The 22,237-nt window shown below is 42.8% G+C and overlaps 1 protein-coding gene across 1 annotated transcript in view; it reads left to right on the top strand.

Moving 5' to 3' along the window:
• ALG14 (ALG14 UDP-N-acetylglucosaminyltransferase subunit) overlaps nt 1-21,987 on the top strand; it is a 35,233-nt gene extending 13,246 nt beyond the window's left edge. Inside the window, exon 4 of the mRNA XM_063136128.1 lies at nt 16,834-21,987. Within this exon, the coding sequence (XP_062992198.1) occupies nt 16,834-17,064 (231 nt within the window). The 3' untranslated portion in view covers nt 17,065-21,987. The remainder of the gene's footprint in view (nt 1-16,833) is intronic.
• The last annotated feature ends 250 nt before the right edge of the window (nt 21,988-22,237 follow it).

The raw sequence follows: 22,237 nt of genomic DNA, 5'->3' as shown, positions 1-22,237 counted from the left end.
AAATTTAACTGTCTCCTTTTACAAAGTGCCTCAGGAGACAGAACTGATAACCCTTGAATGGATGAGTTATGTAGCATTTGATCCGGGTTTCCCCAAAACATTTGCTGTATTATATCTTTTCTTTCTTTCTTTCTACACCGTTATCATACAGTTTGAGTTATATACTGCATGGACATTTATCAGAATCAGAGAGTGCTGTTTTGAGCTTGAAAGCTGCCTCAATAACATCATATATTTAACTGCCTTTGGGTGAGAGTGTGTTTACTGAACCATTGAGGACCACATTCTTGGCAGGCCACCAGGGCCAGTAGGTTTATGAGCCTTTGGAGGGGTGGGACGAAAAGTTGGTTCTAAGTTGACAGTGTTTGTCAAAGACATCTGCCCTGGAACTCAACATCTAAGAGTTAAAAATAGGAGAGACCAAGAAAAGCATTAAATGAAGCCAAAATTACATAGTTGCTATGCTGGAATTTACGGAGAATCTAGACATTAATCAGTGTGGGCAGGTTTTCCCCCTTCTTGTGTTTCTACTGGACTGTTAATGGGGAGGTAGTAGGATTTTGGAATGCTTTTAAAAAGTCACTTGTGTTCGTGAACAACTGATCATGCAAATTCTTGTGCCCTCCCAAACTCCTTTCGACTACAGTGAGAAATCTGAGGATCTTAAGGAATGCAAGATTAAGCAAATATTAAGTAAGTAGTGCCCCACGTTCACCTTGTGGAAATAGGAGGCAGTCAAACAGTTTAGCCCACCAGTTTGGACTTTGCTGGTAACCATCAGCTATGTCGACTGGCTATTGCACAAGCATGTATGCACACAGCTCTTGGGGTAAGGAAGCTATTCGGGCCTGCAGGCTCATGTGATAACACTTTTTCTGGGCTGTGGGCACATTTTGTTGCCTCCCCTTCCTGGATTCCCTCTTTTCTTGCTCCCACATCCTCCTCTCTCTGCTCTTCCCATTCAGGGTTGCCTTCCCCCACCGCTTCTCCTTTCTTATTCTTCTTTGTCTTCACCCCTACTTCTTCTGACCCCACTACCTTCCTTTGGGCGCCCCCGTTGCTATTTCTGCTCTCACCACACTTACCTCAGCAACAAGGAAGCAGGAAGTCAGCAAATCATGATCTGCCAACATCCCATTTCCTAGCTGCTGAGTGGGGCAGGAGGCAGAAGTGGTGGTAGGGGTGACTGGGAGAGCAGGGGCCAGGTAATGGGAGTGAGTGGGGGGGGGGCAATGGGGTCCTGGTGGGCACCAGAGCACCTGTGAGTGCCAGGTTCCTGTCCCCTGCATTACACCACTACAACAGTAGGCTGTTGCACTGTATGTATGTACACCGCTACTTCAGTAAACTCTTAAATTTAGCATTCTGAGTGCATCAGCGTACAAAAGTATGAATATATTTTACTTATATCTTGCCTTTTGTCCAGGGAGGTCCAGGTAGCATACATGGTTCCTATTTTCTCCTCTCCCCCCGCCCACTCCCCAAGCTGCAATTCCCCCTCAGAACACCCCTGTGAGGCAGGTTCAGCTGAGAGACACAGGCCCTGTTCAGACAACACGCTAAACCATGCTGCTTCACCACAAAATGGTTAATGGAATGCTGCTTAACCATTTTGTGGTTAAGCAGCATGGGTTAGCGTGTTGTCTGAACGCAGCCAGTGATTTGTCCAAGGTGAGCTTCATGGCTGAGTCTTCCCAGTCTGACATTCTAACCACTCCCCCATACTGGTGTAAGCTGTTGTATTAGATGTTAGCTCTCCTTCCCTGTGCCAGCAAAGCAATATGGCCGATAATGTTCACTGAAGTTAGAAGTCCACAGAAAGATTTTATTAACCTGTGCTTCCCCAACATACCATTCATACCATTCTAAAAGGAAGAGAGAGAACTTCTATAGGATGACTTCACTGCCTGCTTGCTAGAGGTTATTCTTAACCTCCACAGGCACCCAGGCAGATGATCCTTTACAAAAAACCTCTGGAGACGGCGTGAGGCTCCAGGGAACGGGGCAGGAAGGGGAGGAACCAACACTGTGATCCCTTAATCTAACCACACAGAAAGATTCCATGCTTGAAATATTTGTTCCACAGTAACTCTTTGGTAACTTTTCGTCTTTCTGTCAAGCATGTAAGCAGACCAAAAATTGGCTCCCCTTCTTCCTTTCCTTCCCATTCTCTCTGATGCTTCCCACTCCGTGCCATGCATGAGGAGCAGCAGGCAGACACGGGGGAAGACAAAAATGTCCCAGAAGACACGACAACAGTCATCCTTATATTTACCGTTGAGCATATTTCACATGTTCGTGGTCCTTCATATACTTCAGCTCAGTAATCCTTACAACAGCTCTGAGCCCAAGATCATTGACCCCATATTGCAGTGGAGAGAGGTGAGGTCATTGTTATTGTGTGAGGAAAAGTAGCTTGGCTAAGGCCACTCTGTAAGTTCATGGCTCAGTTAAGATTTGAACTGGGGGCTTACTGGTTCTCACTCTTCATGTACTTAAATGTTCCTGAGAGGGTTTAAAAAAATAACAACTTTGCTCCACTTAGAAAAGCACTTCACTCTGACAGGGTGTTTTTCTATATGTATGGAGGGTTTTTTCCTACTGAGAGAGCATTCAAACATGGATACGAGGGGAGGGCAACATGCACGGTACATGCAGCCCACCATTGTTGCGGTTTTCAACACACACACCCCACATGTTGCTGCCACTGCCACCAATTCTGGTGAGAAGGGTACAGCCCACGATGGGTCCTGGGGGTTGGAAATTGCCCCTCAGACCCTCTGAAGTTGTCTACTCCTGATGTTCATACATACCTCGTGCCCACAGGCACGAATCTGAATGATAAGAGTCCAGGAAAAGGTTTGCCTAGGAGCATTGTTAGGGCCTATGGGGCCCAAGCCCCAGATCTATTTCCTGGAGCCCTGAGTGTCCATTGATGCCAATGGAAAGCTTTTTCTGCACTTAATTGGATGGTGGTGGGTGGAGGGAGTGGTTTTCAGGGAGAATTGTGTGAAGGCAAAGATGGATCATGATCTGGCGTGGGGAGCAAATTAATTAAAGATTTTATTTTACTTGGGGTGATTTGGGTGGGAAATTAATTAGCTGGCTTTGCCTTCTGTTAAATTTCAATAAACCCTTGTAATTAGGTCTAAATTTGCATATATAGGCCCTGTTCAGACAACGTGCTAAATCATGATGGCTAAGCCATGGTTTAAATCCTATGGTTTAGCATATTGTGTGAACTGTTCCTAACCATAGTGGCTACATAACTACGATTTAAGTACGCTCACTAACCACTTGCTGCAAAAAGGTTAGTGGCCTAACCGTGGCTTATCGTGTTGTCTGAACAGGCCCACAGATATAAATTAGCAAATGCAACTCTTATGACGGTTTGTGTCTTATGGGGCTGTGCCCCAAATCTTTTAAGTGCCTGGCAACATCCTTGCTTTGCCCCTTGATTCTGCTGAGAGACCTAAGAGTGATATAGCCAGGATCACATCTGGCTTCCCTAACCTTAATGGATTTCATACTTGTTTACAGCTGGATAGGCTGAAGGCAGCCATCTTGCTTGAGGCTGAATGCAATACATTGTTCAGAAATATAGCCAAGTATTTCATGCCATTTGCCTACTGTATTTCTTAAAGATGCCAGGTTAGACACCTTAAAGTCAAAGAAGGGGGGATATGCCCCCTCCCACGTGTTTCTGTCCTATTTTGGAGTGGAGGAAGCATTGTAAGACGCCAGATTCATGAGCTTGTTAAATTCACCATGACAAACAGATACATTTGTTATAGAAACACTCACAGAGTGGAACTATATGAAAGGCGATCTTTATTGCACTTAGCTAAGACTTTCCATTCTCTCCAGTTCTCAAAATGTCTTAAGTTCATACCACTTCAGTAGAATGCTAGAACAGATAATAATGTATTGTTCCTTTATATTGTGATTGCTGTTAAGGATCCCACTTTTTTTTAATTGGTGGGGTAAGTTTAAAAAACTGAATTGCTTTCCCATATATTCTTGGTTTCTTATGCCCAGATCTTTGGGGGTTTTCGCTTAAATATGCTGATAATGATTTTAAAAAATAAAAGTAGACCTGTTGTATTAGAGGGAATATGATAACTTATTTTATGGGATTGTGCCATCTCCCATAAATTGTGTGGCATAATACTGCTCTTTCAGGTTATTGTTTTGTTATTGTTATGTTGGAGAACAAATATTTCATGTGTACAGTTCAAACATTTCGCTGCTGTGGACAGGTCATTTCCTGAAGACCTGACATGAGATGAGTACAGCTAGATATGATGTGCAAGGCCTGGCCTAAACAGGGCAATTACTGAGAATGGGGAGTGCACCCAAAGCACTTCCCAGAATACTCTGCAACGTTAGAGGATTCTAGGTGAATCTGCTAGTCGCTGGCCAGTTCAGAAACCTGGTAAGAGCTGGTAAAACATGTTGTTTCAAGCAAGACTATCAACCCAGTTTGAAGAGATCAGTCTCTTGTCCTTCACATGTAATGTTTCATAGTCCTCAAATAGACTAGAAGTATATTTGTGGCAATAATAAAAACTGTGAATTGGTAACGTGAAACATACTTATGGAATGTTTCCATAGGAAATAATCTGTGTAGTGTTCATTTAATTAATATTAATATGACCCTATTCAGATGACACGCTAAGCCATGGTGGTTAAGCGTTTTGAGCTAAACATTGTAGCTTAGTGTGTTGTGTGAACCATGACTTAGCATGTTGTGTGAATCATTTCTAACTATGGTGGCTTCATAACCATGGTTTAAACAGGCTCACTAACCATTTGCTACAAAAGGGTTAGCAGCCTAACCATGGCTCAGTGTGTTGTCTGAACAGGCCCTATATTAACTGTGCCTAAAATGAGCAGGGTTTAAAATCTTTCTGATTTCAGTAGGAGAGAGTTAAACACAAGATTAACTTTTCCACTGCAATCAATGAAACCAACATGCTTAACTTTGACTGGATTGTACACATTGTTCTGAATGAGTCTCATACACAATTAGCTTGCTAGACTATTCAACAAAATCAGTTATAGAGTGCAAATTAATTTCAGTCTAGATTTAAAAAAATCAAGTATAGCACAACAAGCCACTCAAAAGCCTAATTCAAAAATATAACAGCTAGTATGAAAATATATAAATACCAGTCACCCATATCTATGACAAAACTCCAATATTGGGTATAGACAAATACAATCCCCAATCTAGGGATGGTCATCTTAAAACCCATTCATTTTTCTGGGACTTACTGCAACTCGTAGTTGTCCCATTGATTTAAATGGCCGATGGCTGGTTGGCCACTGTGTGAACAGAGCGCTGGACTAGATGGACCCTTGGTCTGATCCAGCATGGCACTTCTGATGTTCTTATGTAAATGGGGCTTAAGTATAACCAACTTTCTCTGGATTTTGGGCCACTCCCTGTGGTGTTGTTAATGTTGTTGCTCAGTGTTAATATTTCAGGGAAAGGGACTGAGTCATGGTTGCTTTTGCTTTTGCGTTTATGGTGGAAGCTCTTCAGAAACCAGTTTATTTCCTCCCCACTGCCAAACACATCAGGAATAAATTTGGCTTTCTGCAGTTCTGTGTTTGGTTTCAGATCATTACCTTCTCACTGCGTTGGAACATGCAGTTTCAACTAGTTTTATACAGTGCCCTCCTGAGGTAGAGGGGAGGGGAAGGACACGATGATACGATCTCCAGAGTTTAGAAAGAACACAGTGTGGCTGATAATTACCTACGCAATCATATCTGATAATATAAGGGAGATCTGAATGTCCTTTGTTTTGTCAATAACAGAGATTGCATTTTATTTTATTTTATTTGGATGTTTGCTTTGGAAATATCGAAGCTGTTAGGTCTCTCTTTGGCTAGAGAATTTAGCATGGCCATAGGAGCACTCCATGGTTGCAGTTCTTCTATTCCCTGTGTGCAGAATACTCTCAGGTACCCTCCTATCGCCCCCCCCCCCCCCGCGTTCTGCCAAGCACCCAGCAAGGGGCAAATCAGGCACTTGGCTCCCGTTTCGCATGTAACACTCAACAAACTACAGAATTCTGAATAATTCTGCTTATTGGGAATGGGCAAGGTACATGCTGCCTGCTGGCTTCCGTTTGGCTCATCCTGCCAATGGAACCAGGAAACTTCTGTCCATGGTTTGACAAGCATTACATCTATACCAAGATCCCTGGCTTGTTTCTCTCCTAACCTGCCAGAATCTAACGCTAGTGTTTGTTCTCGGATTCAGCTTCTGGCTGTTTAGGACAGCAATAAGTCAGGGGTCACATTTTAGACATAACATTAAACAAACCACGGAGGGTTTTTTCCTACCGAGAGAGCATTCAAACATGGACACGAGGGGAGGGCAACACGTGCGGTACATGCAGCCCACTGTAGTCTTCCAGCAGGGCTTGTGGAATGGCCCTGCTTTGCCCATTAACGGTTAGTATCTGGATAGCAGACTGACTAGGCAGACACACTGGTCACAGTTTTCTGCACTGTGGTGAAGTGTACTGTATTTCTATTTAAATTGTAATCATTATTTCTAAATTTGCATCTATACATATAAATTAGCATATGCAAATTTCACACCGTTTTTGTGTCCTCTTTTTTAGTGATGTGATCTCTTTTTTGCCTATTCATAACTGGCCGCCCCTCCATTCAGTTAGTACATTCACTTGCGTAACTGAAACTTCCATACATGCAGAGGCTGCTTTTATATTCTGTTTTGTACCTCAGACAACTCCCCAACCCCCTACACACACACACACACACACACACATACACACTAATTTTGTAAGACAACATGTTAGTTTTGTTTTCTTTTGATTACCTTCTCCTGCATGCCATGAGACAGTGTCGTTTGGAATCTGGAAGGTCACTCATTTGTTATTTATCTCTTAAGCAGAAGCAGACTTCGAAAAATGCTTTGGAGGGTGTTCTGAAGTTCTAGGTTCCTAAGTGTGTTGTGATTGGTTATAGTTACTCCCAGTTATTGAAAATAGCTTATGGGAGAGAGTTGAGCCAGCTTTACTAAATTAAGAAGGAATGCAGAGGACTACTTTCAACTGCACAGCACGGCTGTGAACAACTCTTGGAAGTAAAATATAAAGTGCAGCCCAGCCCTAAGCATGTTTATGTGGAAGTTAAGTCTCACAGAGTTCAGTGGTGCTTATTTATAAGTGGCGGGAGAATGCTTGGAGTTGTAGGACTTTTTTTTTGTCTAAACATGCATAAGATTGTGCCCTAAGTATGTTCAGAATTCCTATATTATTTCTGGGTGTGTCTGCTCTGAAACTCATCCCACTGTGTTCAGTAGAGCTTACTCCGTTGTAAACGAAAGATTGTTCTTACTTGGGATAAGCCTCAATGAAAACAGTTTAAGATTGAGTTGTAGATGTCTGTTTGAGGGGGAGGGGAAAGAAGATTTTTGATTGTTTAATCTTTGTTCTTTTAAAGAAAGAAAGGGAGAGTTTCTTCTTTGATGTTATCTCAAGGCAGAAATGCCAAATCTATCTTTCTTTCTTTCTTTCTTTCCCAGTCCCAGAGCAATTGTTCGTTTGCCCATGACTTCTAAGGATATGAAATTAAAGGACTTGTTTTAATTTGTAGGGGTGGTTTTCAGTTTCTTTGTATTAAAATTAAAGAAGTCCACATGTGTGAAGGCAAGCTGGCTAGTAAAAAGCCTGAGCTGCTGACTGGCGCGGGTGACAAATGGTTGTTCCACCATCTTCCGGCCAAGTCCGAAGGGTGCGGCCTCCGTGCTATTTAACAGGCAGCCATTCTACCTCAGGCTGCTGAAGAGAATGCAGCCGGCTCCCTAAATTCTACCATCTTCCAGAGGAGCCGGAAGGGCATGGCCTTCCGGACTGTTTTAATAGCCCATCCCGTCCACCGGAGGCTACAGGAGAGTGGAACGGTTAACTAGCATTCACGTTAATTATAGTCAGAATAATGATTGTGCATTTTCTTCTTCATAAGTCTCTTTCAGAGCTGCTCTATCTGAGAAGTGACTCATATATTTGTGGAATAAGTTATTCAGACGAGCACAACAATCCTAATTCCCCCAGACCGTTCCGCCAGATTCCTCCTCATTGGAATAAGTGGCGGTGTGTGGGAGGATTAAAAGGCCAGTTCAGGGGCCATGCAGCGATGATATAGCAAACATTTTTGCTTCTCATCATTGTTCCCGTTCCTGAGAGGTGGGACTCTGGTGGTCATCCTGCTTTGGGACAGAAGGACCTGCACTTTAGACTTTTTTTAGATCAGCTCCACCTCTATTTTTTACCTTTGGTATTTTGCTCATTTGTCACCCGTGCCAGCCCATTAATCTTGGGCTGTTGAGTGGGATGTTTTGCCCCCTGTACATATAATACCTTCACTGAAAGAGCTTCATTGGCTGCCAGTCTGCTACGTAGCCAGTTTCAAGGTATTATTGATATATAAAAACAACTCAGGACAAGGTTGTCTGCTCCCTATATAGACTTGTTAGACTGCTACAATCTTCAGAGGAATCCTCCTCTTCCTCCATGCCACATCCTGCAGAGTTCCATCCGGCAGCAACATGGGAATGGGCCATCTTTATGGCGTCACCTTGCCACTGAAATAACCTTCCTTGTACAATGTGCCAGGCACCAAACATTAGACTTGTTCAACATTTATTAAAAGCTGGGTTTTTTACCATGACTTTCCCCAACCATTAATTGATTAAGAGCAGAATCCTATGCTATTTAGACAGAAAAAAAGTCCTGCAACTTGTGGCATTCCTCAGCACACAGAATCCTGAACAATCAAGAGCCCTTTGCAGGTGTTCATAAACTGTATTCATAGAGGAGATGCAGAGATGCACGTGGTGGGCACCCTGTCCACCACTAGCCCTTCCCGATCCAGAGGGAGAGGCGGGTAACAAATAAATATATTGTTATTATTAATTATCATTATTATTATTATTATTAATTATTATTATTATTATTGTTGTTGTCAGGGCATTCGTTCATGTTGGGTTTTCCCCCTCACAGAGAGGACTGAAAGGGTGTTCAGCTCAATGCAGGGAAGGTCAGGTGGAGGTGGCAGGGCTGGTGCACATTATTTATTATTTATTTATTTATTACATTTATATCCCACCTTTTTTCCTCCAGGGAACCCAAGGCGTACATAATCCTCCTCCTCTCCATGTTATCCTCACAACAACAACCCTATGAGGTAGGCTGGGCTGAGAGTCTGTGACTGGCCCAAAGTCACTCAGTGGGTTTCCATGGCCGAGTGGGGATTAGATCCCGGATCTCCTGACTCCCAGTCCAACACCTTAGCCACTACACCACACTGGCTCCAACATGTTCCCCATATTCCTTTTGGGGATACAATTTATGAATGAGGCACTAACATGTGTGATGAAACCAGGAGATAGCATGAAAGATTTACTATGGCACTGAGCTGGAGTCTCTCTTGCAGTGTTCTTCTGACCCACAACTCTTTTATGTGTGAAGCTCTAGGATTTCATGCAGTGGCAGAAAGCTGCTTTGCTTCCCCCCCATCTTTCCTGTCACCATTCTTGCCTCAGAGTTTCAATGCAGTGTGGGGCCTTTGGATCTCCATGTGCCTGTCATGGGCTCACAGGAGTCCATAAAACAAGTGGACATGCAACATGGGAGCACTCTCCAGTGGACCCTAGCACAGCCAATAACTGAGGCTGTGCTGTGACTATCTGCAAGCACCATTCCTTATAAGTATTTTATTTTATTTGTTATGTTTATATCCTGCATTTCCCTCCAAGGACCCCATGGTTCTCCACCTCCTCCAGTGACAACCCTGTTAGATAGATTAGGCTGAGAGTGAGTGACTGACCCAAAGTCACCAAGTAAGCATTAATTAATTAAATGTATTGAACTTGTTTGACCTTTTAAATAGGCATAACACCACAATACAGGCCTTGGCCCTCATTCATTTCCCATCATGAATCCTTAAAGAGGAAAACAAACCTGTTTGTGGTGTGGTTGGGGACATCTTTGTATCATGCAGCTGGAAAAACAAGTTCTTCTGCTGCTTAAACCTGCTACGCCTCCATGCCCCTCCTAGCAAAGAGTGTTGGGGCATTTTAAGTGGAGAATGGGGTGAGGCTTCCTTATCTTTGGCTTCCCCACAGTTGCTATAGCACTGCTTGTCATTATAAATCTACTGTCTCTGTGCTGCATCTATTCCAGCCCTGTAGCTCTAGGCAGTGGGAGCAACCCATCATCTCTCTCACCTTTTTCAAGAGAGCTGCCATAGCTCTCAGAAGCTGCAGCTTTAGCTGGTGGAGAAAGAGAAGGACTGGGTTCGCACAACACAGTAACCCATACTCAGTGATTGAGTGTGAGCTGTTGTTGAACCGAAGGTTAACATGTTGTCTGAACCCAGAATATTTTCTGCAGGATGGCTTGTTTACCATGCATTGTGGTTTATTTTATTTTATTTCAAACAAGCCACCTTGACAACCCATGGTTTGTTGTTGGGTTTTTCTGGGTGGTTAAGAAACCACCCTGCACAATTAACAAGCCACCCTTTGGAAAATGTCCAGTGTTCAGACAACACGCTAACCCACAGTTCAACAAAGAACCCACAGTTCAACTGACTGTAGGTTAGCATGTTGTGTGAAGGGGACCCAACTGAGCTGCCTTATGCCCACTTTCCAGTTCCATGCAGACTACTATAGGAGAGGCTGCAAGGTCTAGCTCCCCAGGACCTTCATCTTCCTGTTGCCTAGCCACACTAGACGTTCAGTGGAAAGCAACCAGTGGAAAGCCATAATAAAAGAGGATGTGTATCTGTTTATCCACACCATAGAGCCAAGAGCATGAAACCATGACACCGGAAACATGTCATGCATATTAAGTGTACCCTAGGGGTGTTGAACCTCAGAGTTATTTTGTTTTAAAAACACATTAATTCTAATGTGTCCATGTGGTTGAAGTCCACAATAACATCTTCAACTACTAGAGGCGGGCGTCCTTGACCTGCACATAGCTTTGCACTCCATACAGTTTGAAGCAACAGGAGATTAGTAGGCCGAGAGACTGAGTTATACACCTGCCCCCCTGTCCCTGCTATGGGATGGTCCCTCTCTTAGAGGAATGGAGTGGACAGCCCACTTCCTTGCGCCATGGCAGGGCCCATGCCAAGAAGTAGGAGCAGGCGTGGCTTCACTCTGAAGGGCTCAGCATAATGTATCCAGATCTGTGTAAGTTTGCTTGAAGGCTTCCCTGTATCAAACTAAGGGCCATTCCAACCCGTGCGAAGCCTGGTGCATTCACTAATTTATAATAAACACTTAAATGACTTGAGGTCTACATAACTGAAGAACCATCTCCCCCAGGATGGTTGACTACTTGACAACTAGTGAGGATACTGTCATAGAGTTGACACCTATGTGCCCATCAAGGCATCAAAAGCATATAAGGAAGTGCTCTTAATGGAAACCCCCAAATTATGAAACACCATCTCTGTGGATACCAACTTGAGCCTGAGTCTGGCTAGATGTTGTTGCTTAGGCGTGCTTTCACTGTCCAGGAATCAAGGGGGGAAACTGATTTTGCTTTTATTGTTGTAATATTTTATCAATCTCATTTATAATGCTTTGCATGTAATGTGTTAAACACAATACAGCTATCATTGGTGGTAAAAGGGGGGATTTAAAAAACATTCCTCTTTTATATAAATAAGTAGCGGCTTGCCTCATGTTTCCCAGGAAAGTTTTGCTGGAATTCTATCAACGGCTTACTCATATATAAGTCCCATTAAAACCATGCATGCATAACTAATGGCAGGATTGCATCTTAAGCAACCAAGTGAGGATTTGAACCAGAGACTCCCACATAACAAATCTGACGTTGTAGTTATTTTGCCATGCCGACTCCTTGTTAGAAAGGCCCTTGTAACTTCTCTGTGCTTTGTAGGACTCTGGCAATAAGGGAATACAAAGACGTTTGTTAGGTGCCTTCATGAATCACTGCCAAAATTCAACCAATTATTTGGCTACGAAGTAGAGGCCTTGGCAGGGAACATGGAAATACAGTGTGTTGCACTGCCGCTGTTTTAGACTCACAAAGACCAGAGTGCACAGTGGTTTTCTGCTCTGATAAAATCCGTAAAGCTTCCTTCCGCGAAATGGCTTCATGTTAAAAACAAGTATTGGCACTAAGGACCTGGGGTCACTGTCCCCTTTTTGTTTCATTTCGTTTCGTTTAGCTTGGGAACATCTAGAGAGCTCCAGAGGGTAATTAAAACACACATAGGAGTTTATTCGTTTCAACAAGTGTCCAAAATTTGGCTCCCCTGCACCCCTTCTTTAGCCAGTTTGGCTGACATTTAAGCCTTGCAAGGCTGGGAGCTCTGGTTTCTGCAGTGGAACTAGTAAATGTCATTCGAATACATTGCCACATTCAATTGACTGAACCGGCTTTCATCTGCAAAGTGTCAAAGTTCATTGTGTGCAAAATCTGGGACTGGGACGGGGAGGGAATGACTTCTGCTAAGTCTGCCTAGCACGGATGAATATACATCAGTCGGACTTGTTTTCTCTTCTGGTCATTGGGGGTTGGGGGGCGCGATTGGTAGATAGATGTTGGTTCATGCAGTTAATTATTCTTTGAGTTTTTATGTAGCACAATCCGTATGCTTGATTACTCTGAAGTAAATCCCATTGTGTTCAATGAGGCTTGCTCCCTAATCCAGGGCTGGGGAAACTCCAGCAGTTGTTGGACTCCAGTTCCCATCAGCCTCTTTCAGCCTGGCCAGTGGTGATGAACAATGAGAATTGTAGTTCAAAAGCATCTGGAGGGCCACAGGTTGCCCATCCCTGCCCTAATGTTTAGTATTACAGCCTTATATGTTCAGTTCTAGGGTCGTCATTGCAAAGAACATAGGGCTGCTGCAGAAAAGCGGTATCCCTGTGTCAGGTTCTTCCATTTGGTAATGCTTAGTTCAACTTCCCTGTGTGATCTGTGCTCCCAAACCAGTAGCAGCCTATGAAGTGCGCATTGAAATGATGTCTGGAAGCAGGATAAGTTAAACTAGCCATTACAGAGTGATGTGGGGTAGAGGAATGCAACACATGGCTGCCCTTTTCAGCAGCAGCCCCTTGCTGTTTGGAATGTGCCTCTCCGCCCAGTGAAAATAAAAAGCAAGTGAAACCTCAGCAATGGACTGGGGAAGAAAATGACACAGGCAAAATCTAGAGAAAAGCTTTTTTGCCACAGTGTAACCTTCTGCTTTGTCAGCCTTCCCAATCTGGCACCCTCCAGATGTTTTGGACTGTAGTTCCCATCATTCATGGTCATTAGCCCTACTGGTAGGGGTGAAAGGAGTTGTAGTCCAAAAAAGCTAGAGGATGCCAAGTTGGGGGAGCTTGTGCCATGTGAACCCTGAGTTACAAAGTTTCGGTAAAAGCAGGTCTATCCCCCAACTAAAGAAATCTTGATCAATTTATCAAATGAGTTTAAGTCTGTATAAACTTTCAAAACAGTATTTTGAAGATCAAAATGCATTTCCCTTAGTTGATGGAAATTGTCACAACAGGTGCCATCTTAGGAGAGACATTCCCTTCTACATGAGAGTGAAGAGGGAACGTCTTTTCTCTTGGCTATCTGCAATTTTTATGAGTTTATATATTTAAAATGTTTTGCCCAATTTTCAGTTGATTTTTAAAGTGTGTTTTTTAAAAAGGCTAATCGATTAAAGGTGGCAGACCTAATTAAAAGACTAGTGCTCTGGTCAGCCCCTAGTATTTATTGGAGGAATGTTTTGAAAAAGCTAGTGATTTTCTGGCAAAACTAATAGCTACAGCGACTGCTTCTTCCATACATTGTTTTTCCTTTTGGCTGGCAGCAGTGGGCGGGGAATACTGGTTATGCTTCACAGGGCCGGATTTGGCCCACAGGCTGCCAGTTACGCTTCCTGGAATAGATTGTCAGCTCCAAACCTTGTGAATTACCCACATGGAAAGTCATTCAGTGGTAAGTTGTACCCAAATGAAAACGTGATGTGGGAAGGGTAAAAGGCACGTTACGTTCTGCCAATGCATCATTTTTGAGATAATTCTCTCTTTAATTAGTACTGGAAATTTCAAAGTAGTTTTCTGTCCTTAAGGAGAAACCAGTTCCCATTTATTTCAATGGGCAAGTCAAGATGGAGGTAGGGGGAGGGGTGCTCATAAAAAGAAACTACCACTGTTTCTTTTTCTTATTAGCTCTTCATCTCCATCATGGCCTACGAAAATAGTTCTCTGAAGTCCAATTATAATAAATTCATGGATGACTCATGCTAACCACAATCTCAATTCCTTTTCTCCCCACAGAAATCTTGGATAGTCCCAGAGCACATTATCCCTTTTCTCTGCTCTTGCCTGACAATTTTCTCAGAACCTCAAGCTTGCTAGGCTCCTATGAAGTCACACATTTCATTTCCTATTTCTATAGCAATAATATTTTTTTTAAAAAAAAACAGCATGAAACATCATCAAATATCCAACACGTAGGACAGAACTACATGTTAGGGGAAATGGGGCAACCAGTGGAAATGACATTCCTGCATTTCCCTTGTCACACAACCCCCACCCCTACCCCCATTGTGTTTGGTAACACTTGCCATCCGTCATGACATCATGATTTTTTGCAAATAGATTGTAAGCCTGCAGACACGGCCATGTTGATTTTTTACTTTCTAAAATGCTTAATAGTTTTAGACAGAAAAAATCTACAACTCCCAGCATTCCTCAGCCAGCCACTTTTTTCAGTCTAAACATGCATCTAGTCATTGATTAGTAACAGTGTATTCTCCTACCGCCCCCGCCCCCCCCACCGCCCCCGGGCACCAGTTCCACAGCCTCCCCCCACCAGCTACTTTTTCATATATGAGGAAAAGAATTACTTGCCTCTGTCTCTTTCCCCATTCTGAATTTCCAATTTCACCTCTCCTTGTGAACCTTTCAGCAAAGAAGGAGGACGGTACTTTTGACCACTATGCCTTCCTTTATGCATTATTTATTAGAATGCTTCTATGCCGCTTAATAGGTTAAAAGTCCTAATCCTGTAGTATGCATCTCCAAGCCAATCTTTAAGTCAATCCTCTCCCTTCAGATCCTTTTCCTGGAGAGTTGGGCCATTCCTACACCTGCTTTTTTTCCAGGGATCATCCGTCTGCGTGCAAATGACACACAGGGGATCCCAGGAGCGGGCAGGGACAATCCCTCCATTTTCCTGGGATAATCCTTAGGTGTAGAAAGGGCCATGGACTACCCCGTTATCTCACAAGGCTTGCAAGAGTAATTTGGCTTTGAACTGCCCAGTTCTGTCCCCTGATCATTTCAGCCACGAGATGTGTTTGCCGCTTTGCTGCTGAATGGGGGATCACAAGGGGAGGTGGAATTGAGATTGTTGCCAGGGTGAGGAAACGGGATCAGTGGAAAAGGAATCGAGAACCCATTGTCCCCCCCTTCCTTCCCCAATTCATCCTGCCCCCTACAAATTCTCCAAGAGTATCCACATGCATGTGTGTATGCACACTTACACATAGTGCCATTCTATAGAGACCATAGCTCAGTTATTCTCAGATTCAATCCCCTCTTCCCTAGATAAATTCCCTAAACGGCTTGGGGCCACGCTATCTGAAGGAATGCCTCCTCCCATATGTACCTGCCTCAGGGGTCATCCTCTGAGGTCATCCTCAGGGGTCCTTCTCCATGAGCCCCTGCCAAAGGAAGTGAGGCAGGTGGCTACCAGGAGGAGGGCCTTCTCTGCTGTGGCACCCCAGCTGTGGAATGAGCTCCCTAAGGAGGTTCTCTTGGCACCTACATTATATTCTTTTAGACGCCAGGTGAAGACCTTTTTATTTTCTCAGTATTTTAACAGTCTATAAATTAATTTTAACTTGGTGTTTTAAATTTGTATTTTAAATTTGTATTTTTGCGTTGCTGCTGTTTTTATCTGGTTGAGCTTTTATATTGTATTTTATATTATGGTTTTATACTGTTGTTTTATACTTGAATTGTCTTAATTTTGTAAACCACCCAGAGAGCTTCAGCTATTGGGCGGTATAGAAATGCAATAAATAAATAAATAGATTTCTGATAGCAGGGGTTGGAAAGAACTCCTCCTGGATATCTGCTGTCAGTCACTGTCTAACCTATGATCTGACTCGCTATAAGACAACTTCATACCTTCATCACTTTACAGAATGAAATCATCAAAAAACATTCCTTGCACCAAAGACTCCTCAATCCAAATGTTGACAGCAACAGAGTCAATAAAGGGAGAGGCGGAAAGGGAGGAAAGCTTTTGACTTTTCAATACACGCTTAATTTTGTTATCAATCAGATCTGCATTATTTATTTATTTTAGCATTTCTACCCCGCCCTTTAGCCAAAAAGGCTCCCAGAGTGGCTTACAAAGATAAGGAGCTTGGCAGTCCCTGCCCTGTGGCTTACAATCTAAATTGAAGACATCACACACAAGAAACAAGGAATAGGGAGGGGAGATATATATAATTTAAAACCTTTAAAAAACCCACTATTTGAAGAGATGGTGATGGTGAAAGTTTACTTCCTTTTTCCTTCCCTGATCATGGGGCAGTTGGGAGGAGCAGGGGTCCACTCCCTGCTTCATGGAGCTGCAGCAGATGGAGAAAGCCTTACACTGTTGTTTTCATTGTCCTATATAACTAATGGTGCTTATCTATATACTCACTATTAATGGTTACTTTTATTCTTAAAAATAATTTCCCATTCAACTTTCTCTCTCTCTCTCTCTCTCTCTCTCTCTCTCTCTCTCTCTCTAGGTGCTGTGTAATGGCCCAGGCACATGTGTACCCATATGTGTATCTTCCCTTCTACTCAGGATGTTGGGACTAAAGAGAGTAACTATTGTGTATGTCGAGAGCATCTGCCGAGTGGAAAACCTGTCCCTGTCTGGGAAGATTCTTTACCGCTTTTCAGATTACTTCATCGTTCAGTGGCCTGCTCTGAAAGAAAAATATCCCAAGTCTCTTTATCTTGGACGAATAGTGTGACAACAGAGGACAAAGTCAACTGGTGCTAGAACCGCCTCCAAACTTTGAAGGTCTTTGAATTTCTTTCCAGCAGCAGTTCCTGGTTCACAAGTTTGCACAAATTGAGCAAGACTCAGTAGGGGATTCCTAAATAAAATGGGATGTACCTTTGTCCCACCCAAGATTGCAAAGCTTGTGTTCCGTTCCCCATTCCATCAGGAACCTGCCATACCTCCCTTGTCTCGTTTTGCTTCCCTAGACCCTTCCCCTTGATCCTCTTCCCATGAGTAGAGACCTTTTCTAATGGGACAGGGAATAAGTAAACTGAGAAATATGGCATGGGGAAAGGAATATCAGTGAGTGTGAAATCGGATCGTTATTACTCCATCAAAGTACATGACGCAGTACAGACGAGCATAAGTAAAATCATCAAAAGACATGTCCCTCTGCCAAGCTTCTATGAGACACTGGCTCAGTTCAGACAACATGTTTCTCAAAGGTGGTTTTAGAACTCCACAATGGAGTTTTTACACCACCGTTGAGAAATGTGATGTCTGGCGGGAAAACTCCACCCCACACTGAATATCCATGCTGCACAGAGGAGAGTTCCTGCACAACTGTTGTGTTACATATTGTGTGGAGGGCTCCATAGAGTTTTTCGTTGTGTTGTGTTGACTTTTCCCACTGGCTACAGAGTTCCCTAGCAAGAGCAGCGAAAGGAGCGAGAGAGCCTCTAGGAGAACTGCCGGGATTTGTTTTTCCAGCAACGGCTGATAGGACACCATCAGGAGGACCAGGGGAAGAGAGAGGATGGAGGAACTGTCAATCAAACGTCACAGTGAATTTTACTCAACTCCACAGTAGCCCACAGTCACACAACAGTGGAGTTAGAATATGTTGTGTGGGGAGTACCTCTTGAAAACTCAACTGTTGTGGAGTTTTCACACTGTGTTGACATGTCTGATCTGAGCCATCAGCAGTTATTTCTTTTCTTTTTTTCTTTTATTATTTTGGCTTTCCTTTTTCCTTCCTGTGCTCTCTTTCTCACACGTGCCTTATCTCTCTCTCTCTCTCTCTCTCTCTCTCTCTCTCTCTCTCTCTCTCTCTCTCTCTCTCTCTCTCTCTCTCTGTTCAAAGGTAACATTCAGTTCAAAGACGGAAATGAGGCTTACATATTTGATGTGGACCTATACCTAAAGTACCACCCTGGAATCAGGGAATTAGAGCTTGCGCCTTCCCACAGCCCCTTTCCTAATGATACAAATTGTTCACCCGTCTCTCTAACAGCTAAGGACAGGGAAATTGAGTGGGCACAAAGTAGATCTTTTGATGGTTTGGATTTCAATGCCCAGCATCCCTGACAATTGGCCATGTTAGGAGGGGTTTCTGGGAGTTGAAGTCTAAAACGTCTGGAGATCTACCTTCTGCCCACCCGAAGTGTAATAAGTAAATACATGGAGAAATTCCACTGGGAAGATGCTGGCCTTTGTCAGATGTTACCTTCCACAGCCACTTCTGCCCTTCTGCTGTGTGGACCAAATAACCAGTACTCTGGGCTGTATTTACTTGTACACAGGCTCTCCCTGACCCATCGCCCCTCTTCCATAGAAGGGCTACGTTGCATGTTGGGGTCCTGCAGTCTCACTTGAAAGGCCACTAGGGTGCCATAGCAGCCCAGAGAGGATGCTTAGTCATGCCCCTATATTGTAAGAAACAAGTTTTTGCTCTGATACAACAATCCCTGTTTCCTGTATGCAAGCAGTGAAATCCCTGGTGAACATTTTAAGCATTTTAAGTTAGTAAACCGCCATACTAACTTGGCTTTATGACAGTTTTCACTCTGCAGCCTTTCCAAAACCCCAAAGCATTACATCCAGTATCCTTTTTCCGTTTGGCCTGTCAGAGCTGGCCCTGTGAACTAGAGTTCACTTTCCAAAGCTTTGTGTTTAATTGTTAAGATAAATAGAGAGGTAGCGGATGTCACAAACAGATGCAGCATTTGTACACGAGAGAGACAGATTTTTCCATGTTGAGCATTAAATCTTTTTTTAAACTGTATTCCGTTTCAGAGAACAAACTGTCATTAGAAAGTGGTGAGATCCTCTAGCACACTTTGCAATCCCATGTGTGAACGCTTAAATGAACATTAACAATGCCAAAAGTAAAGTGGGAAGAAATGAGACCAAAAAATACACTTTTCTTAGTGAACTTGGGTTTTGTGTATTTAGGTTTTTTGTGTTTAAAAGTTCAAGACATGTTTAGTTAATCTTGAAGCTCCCTCTCCCCTTAAATGGGAAATGGCATTTAATATCAAACCCTATTAGCAAATAGATTAGGTGGGAGACTGAATTTCACACATCTGTTGTAGCCCTTTGAGTTCATCTGGCAAATCCTAATCCTATACATTGTTCAGTGTATAAAGCAGTATAAACACATCTGCCATCTGCATGCACAGTTATATTGATGAACACATTTTGGCTGGAGAAATACACACATCGGAGAAAGGAATAGAAAAGTGTCAATGGTCTATGTATGTGATGCATAAATCTAACACAAGGAAGTTAAGCTACAAGAGACTGATAGCTTTTACTTTCTATCACAATTGTGAAAGTTTCAATCATTTGTTTTAGAGGGCGTAGAGTTTCCTAGAGCTGGCAGTGCCCACAGTTTGCTGAATGGGGCAAATAAATTTGGTTTGGGTTTTTGCTTTTCTAGAAGAGATGTTGCTGAATTTTGGTACAAGGTTGCCAAGGGAAGGAACATTAGCAGAAGGCAATCCTTTCTTTGGTTGAAAAGTATGTTTAATATCCCATGAGGATCTGGTTCAGATTTTCTGAACAGCTCAGTTTTCATTTCAGCAGAGAAACTGGAAATCGGCATAGCTGTGATGACGCCATAAATCACAGCATTTGGCTTGGCACAGACTTCTGAGGACTTGGGCTAATAATAATAATAATAATAATAATAATAATAATAATAATAATAATAATAATACATTTCTGGGCCACATAGAGAAGGAGCGAGGCAGTTTCGATGAACAGCTAAAAATCCTCTAGGAGCCAATTGTGTCATCTTTCCAAGCGTTCCTAATGTAGCGTGTAGTGCTAGGAGAGAAATCCATACACTAGAAAGTCTTTGACTCAAATGTCACTTCAGCCATAAAATAATTCAGTATTGTTAGACAAGCCACTTGCTCGGCCCCAGCACCTGTAATCTAGGTGTAATGTCCTACCTTATTGGGTGGTTGTAAGGATTACTAAGATAATGAATGTGAAATACTTAGAGCATGTAAGAAATGGGTGTTTTACATGCTAAGCATCATTCATTGTTTACCAGTATCCTGTGATTCTTATTCCCTTTTCTCCGGATTATGCCAGCCATCCAGTCCATAACAAACAAGCTGTAATCCTAAACACACTTACTTGCAAGCACGTGCAATTTGAATCAATGGGGCTTGCTTCCAAATTAAGATGCTTAGATTTAGGGCAGGGCACGCATTGAACATCTCTCAGCCTGACCGCTGAATTCCATTTCAAAGAAGCTCTTGAGGAGGGGGTATTATTCCAGCCAAATGCAAAAGGGCTGGAACCACAATACCCCAAAACAGCATCTTTTAGCTGAAAGCTCTTATTGCCAGTAACTAAGCCATAGGAGTTTAATTTCAGTTTTTTTGGAATGGGGGAAAAATCCCATTTCTGTTTTTTAGAATAGGGGAAAGAGGTGGGAATGGGGGAGTGGTGGGTCCTCCTGCGGAACCCCAGAGAGCTGTCTTGAAACCTCAGTAGGGCCAGTTTGACCCTAAGTCTCAGGTTCTGCAGCCTTGATTTAGGGTGTGATTTTATGTTTTGAGTAAGGCAGCAATAACCAACAAGAGAGTGCACAGAATCTAATTTATGTAACACGCTGCCCAATCCTGTGTCTATATAGAAGTAAGCATTTGGGGGATTAAATGGAAATGATTCCCAAGAAAGTGTGAACAAACTCAATGTTATTCTGGTAACAGGTCAAAGAATTTTTGGATTTAGTGCAGAATGATAGGCACCTTACTATATACCAACAATTTTAAGATAATACCAAATGTTTATCCCACCCTTCCTCCAAGATTCTCAAACTAGCGGGCATGGTTCTGCTCCCCCACCCATTGCCATTTAACTTCACAACAACCCTGTGAGGTAGGTTAGCCTGAGACAGAGTAACTATCCCAAAGACACCCACTGATCCTAATGGCTGAGTATTAAAATCTCAGATTTGAAATAAGATCTCTCCTGGTCTAAGTCTGATCCTAAAATGTAGAATATCATCTCTCAATATTTTTCCTGGATTAAACAAAACAACAAAATTCTGTGCAAACAGAATCTGTAAGACTCGTCTCATCAATAAAATATTCCCAACCAAGTTGAGCTAATAGACCTCAGTTTGCCTCATTGTGAGGGTTTGTCTGGTTCATTTTTCTTTTCTTTTCGTTTCCAGTAAATCTTTGTCCCTGTATTCGCTGGGAAATAAATATCAGATAAGTTTTATAATTGCTCAGGCAAATATCCCCAACACACCAAGTCTCTTGTTGGAGTATTATATCAAAGGATCTGAGGTAGCTACTGAAGGTGGGATCGTTTTTTTTTGTTGGCCCATCCTGAGATATTCCAAGAGGCACAATTTATTGGGGTTCGGCCAGCTTTATTTTGTCAGTAGGGACAATCAGGTGTTATCCTCTCTATCAAAGGGTCCATTTGTACAGAGCCATTTGAAGAAAAGTGTACTTTTTGTATTGGATTTTCCTTTTGTTGGGGTTCTGACACTGGAATCGCTGGAATATTGATTTCGGCTACCACTATTTTCTGATTACTTTGTGGTATCTGTTGGACGCGGCGGGTATGTTATTGTCTCATCTGTTTGCGAATGGCCCATGCGGCTAATATGCAATAAAGTTTATTCTATTTCAGATAATCCGAAGTAACTGCAAAAGAACTGTTTGTGCTGGTTTAGCAGCAGCAAAGCTGTTTCTTTTACAATATGTCTCAGAAACATATTTAATGAGACTCTACATTCAGTGAACTCTGCATGACAGCTAAAAGTTCTTTCTTGGGAGGAATTCCGTGCAATGTGTGTGGGTGAGCACTTAATATCCTTGAGAATAATCTGACCCTTGCAACTACTTATGTGTGCTAGCTTTTGGCCTAGTAACTCGAACGGGGGT

Source organism: Elgaria multicarinata, chromosome 1, assembly GCF_023053635.1.
Source record: "Elgaria multicarinata webbii isolate HBS135686 ecotype San Diego chromosome 1, rElgMul1.1.pri, whole genome shotgun sequence".
In the NCBI taxonomy this organism is placed as follows: domain Eukaryota; kingdom Metazoa; phylum Chordata; class Lepidosauria; order Squamata; family Anguidae; genus Elgaria; species Elgaria multicarinata.
The sequence above is the reverse complement of the archived record's forward strand: the minus strand, read 5'-3'. Positions and strand labels throughout refer to the sequence as shown.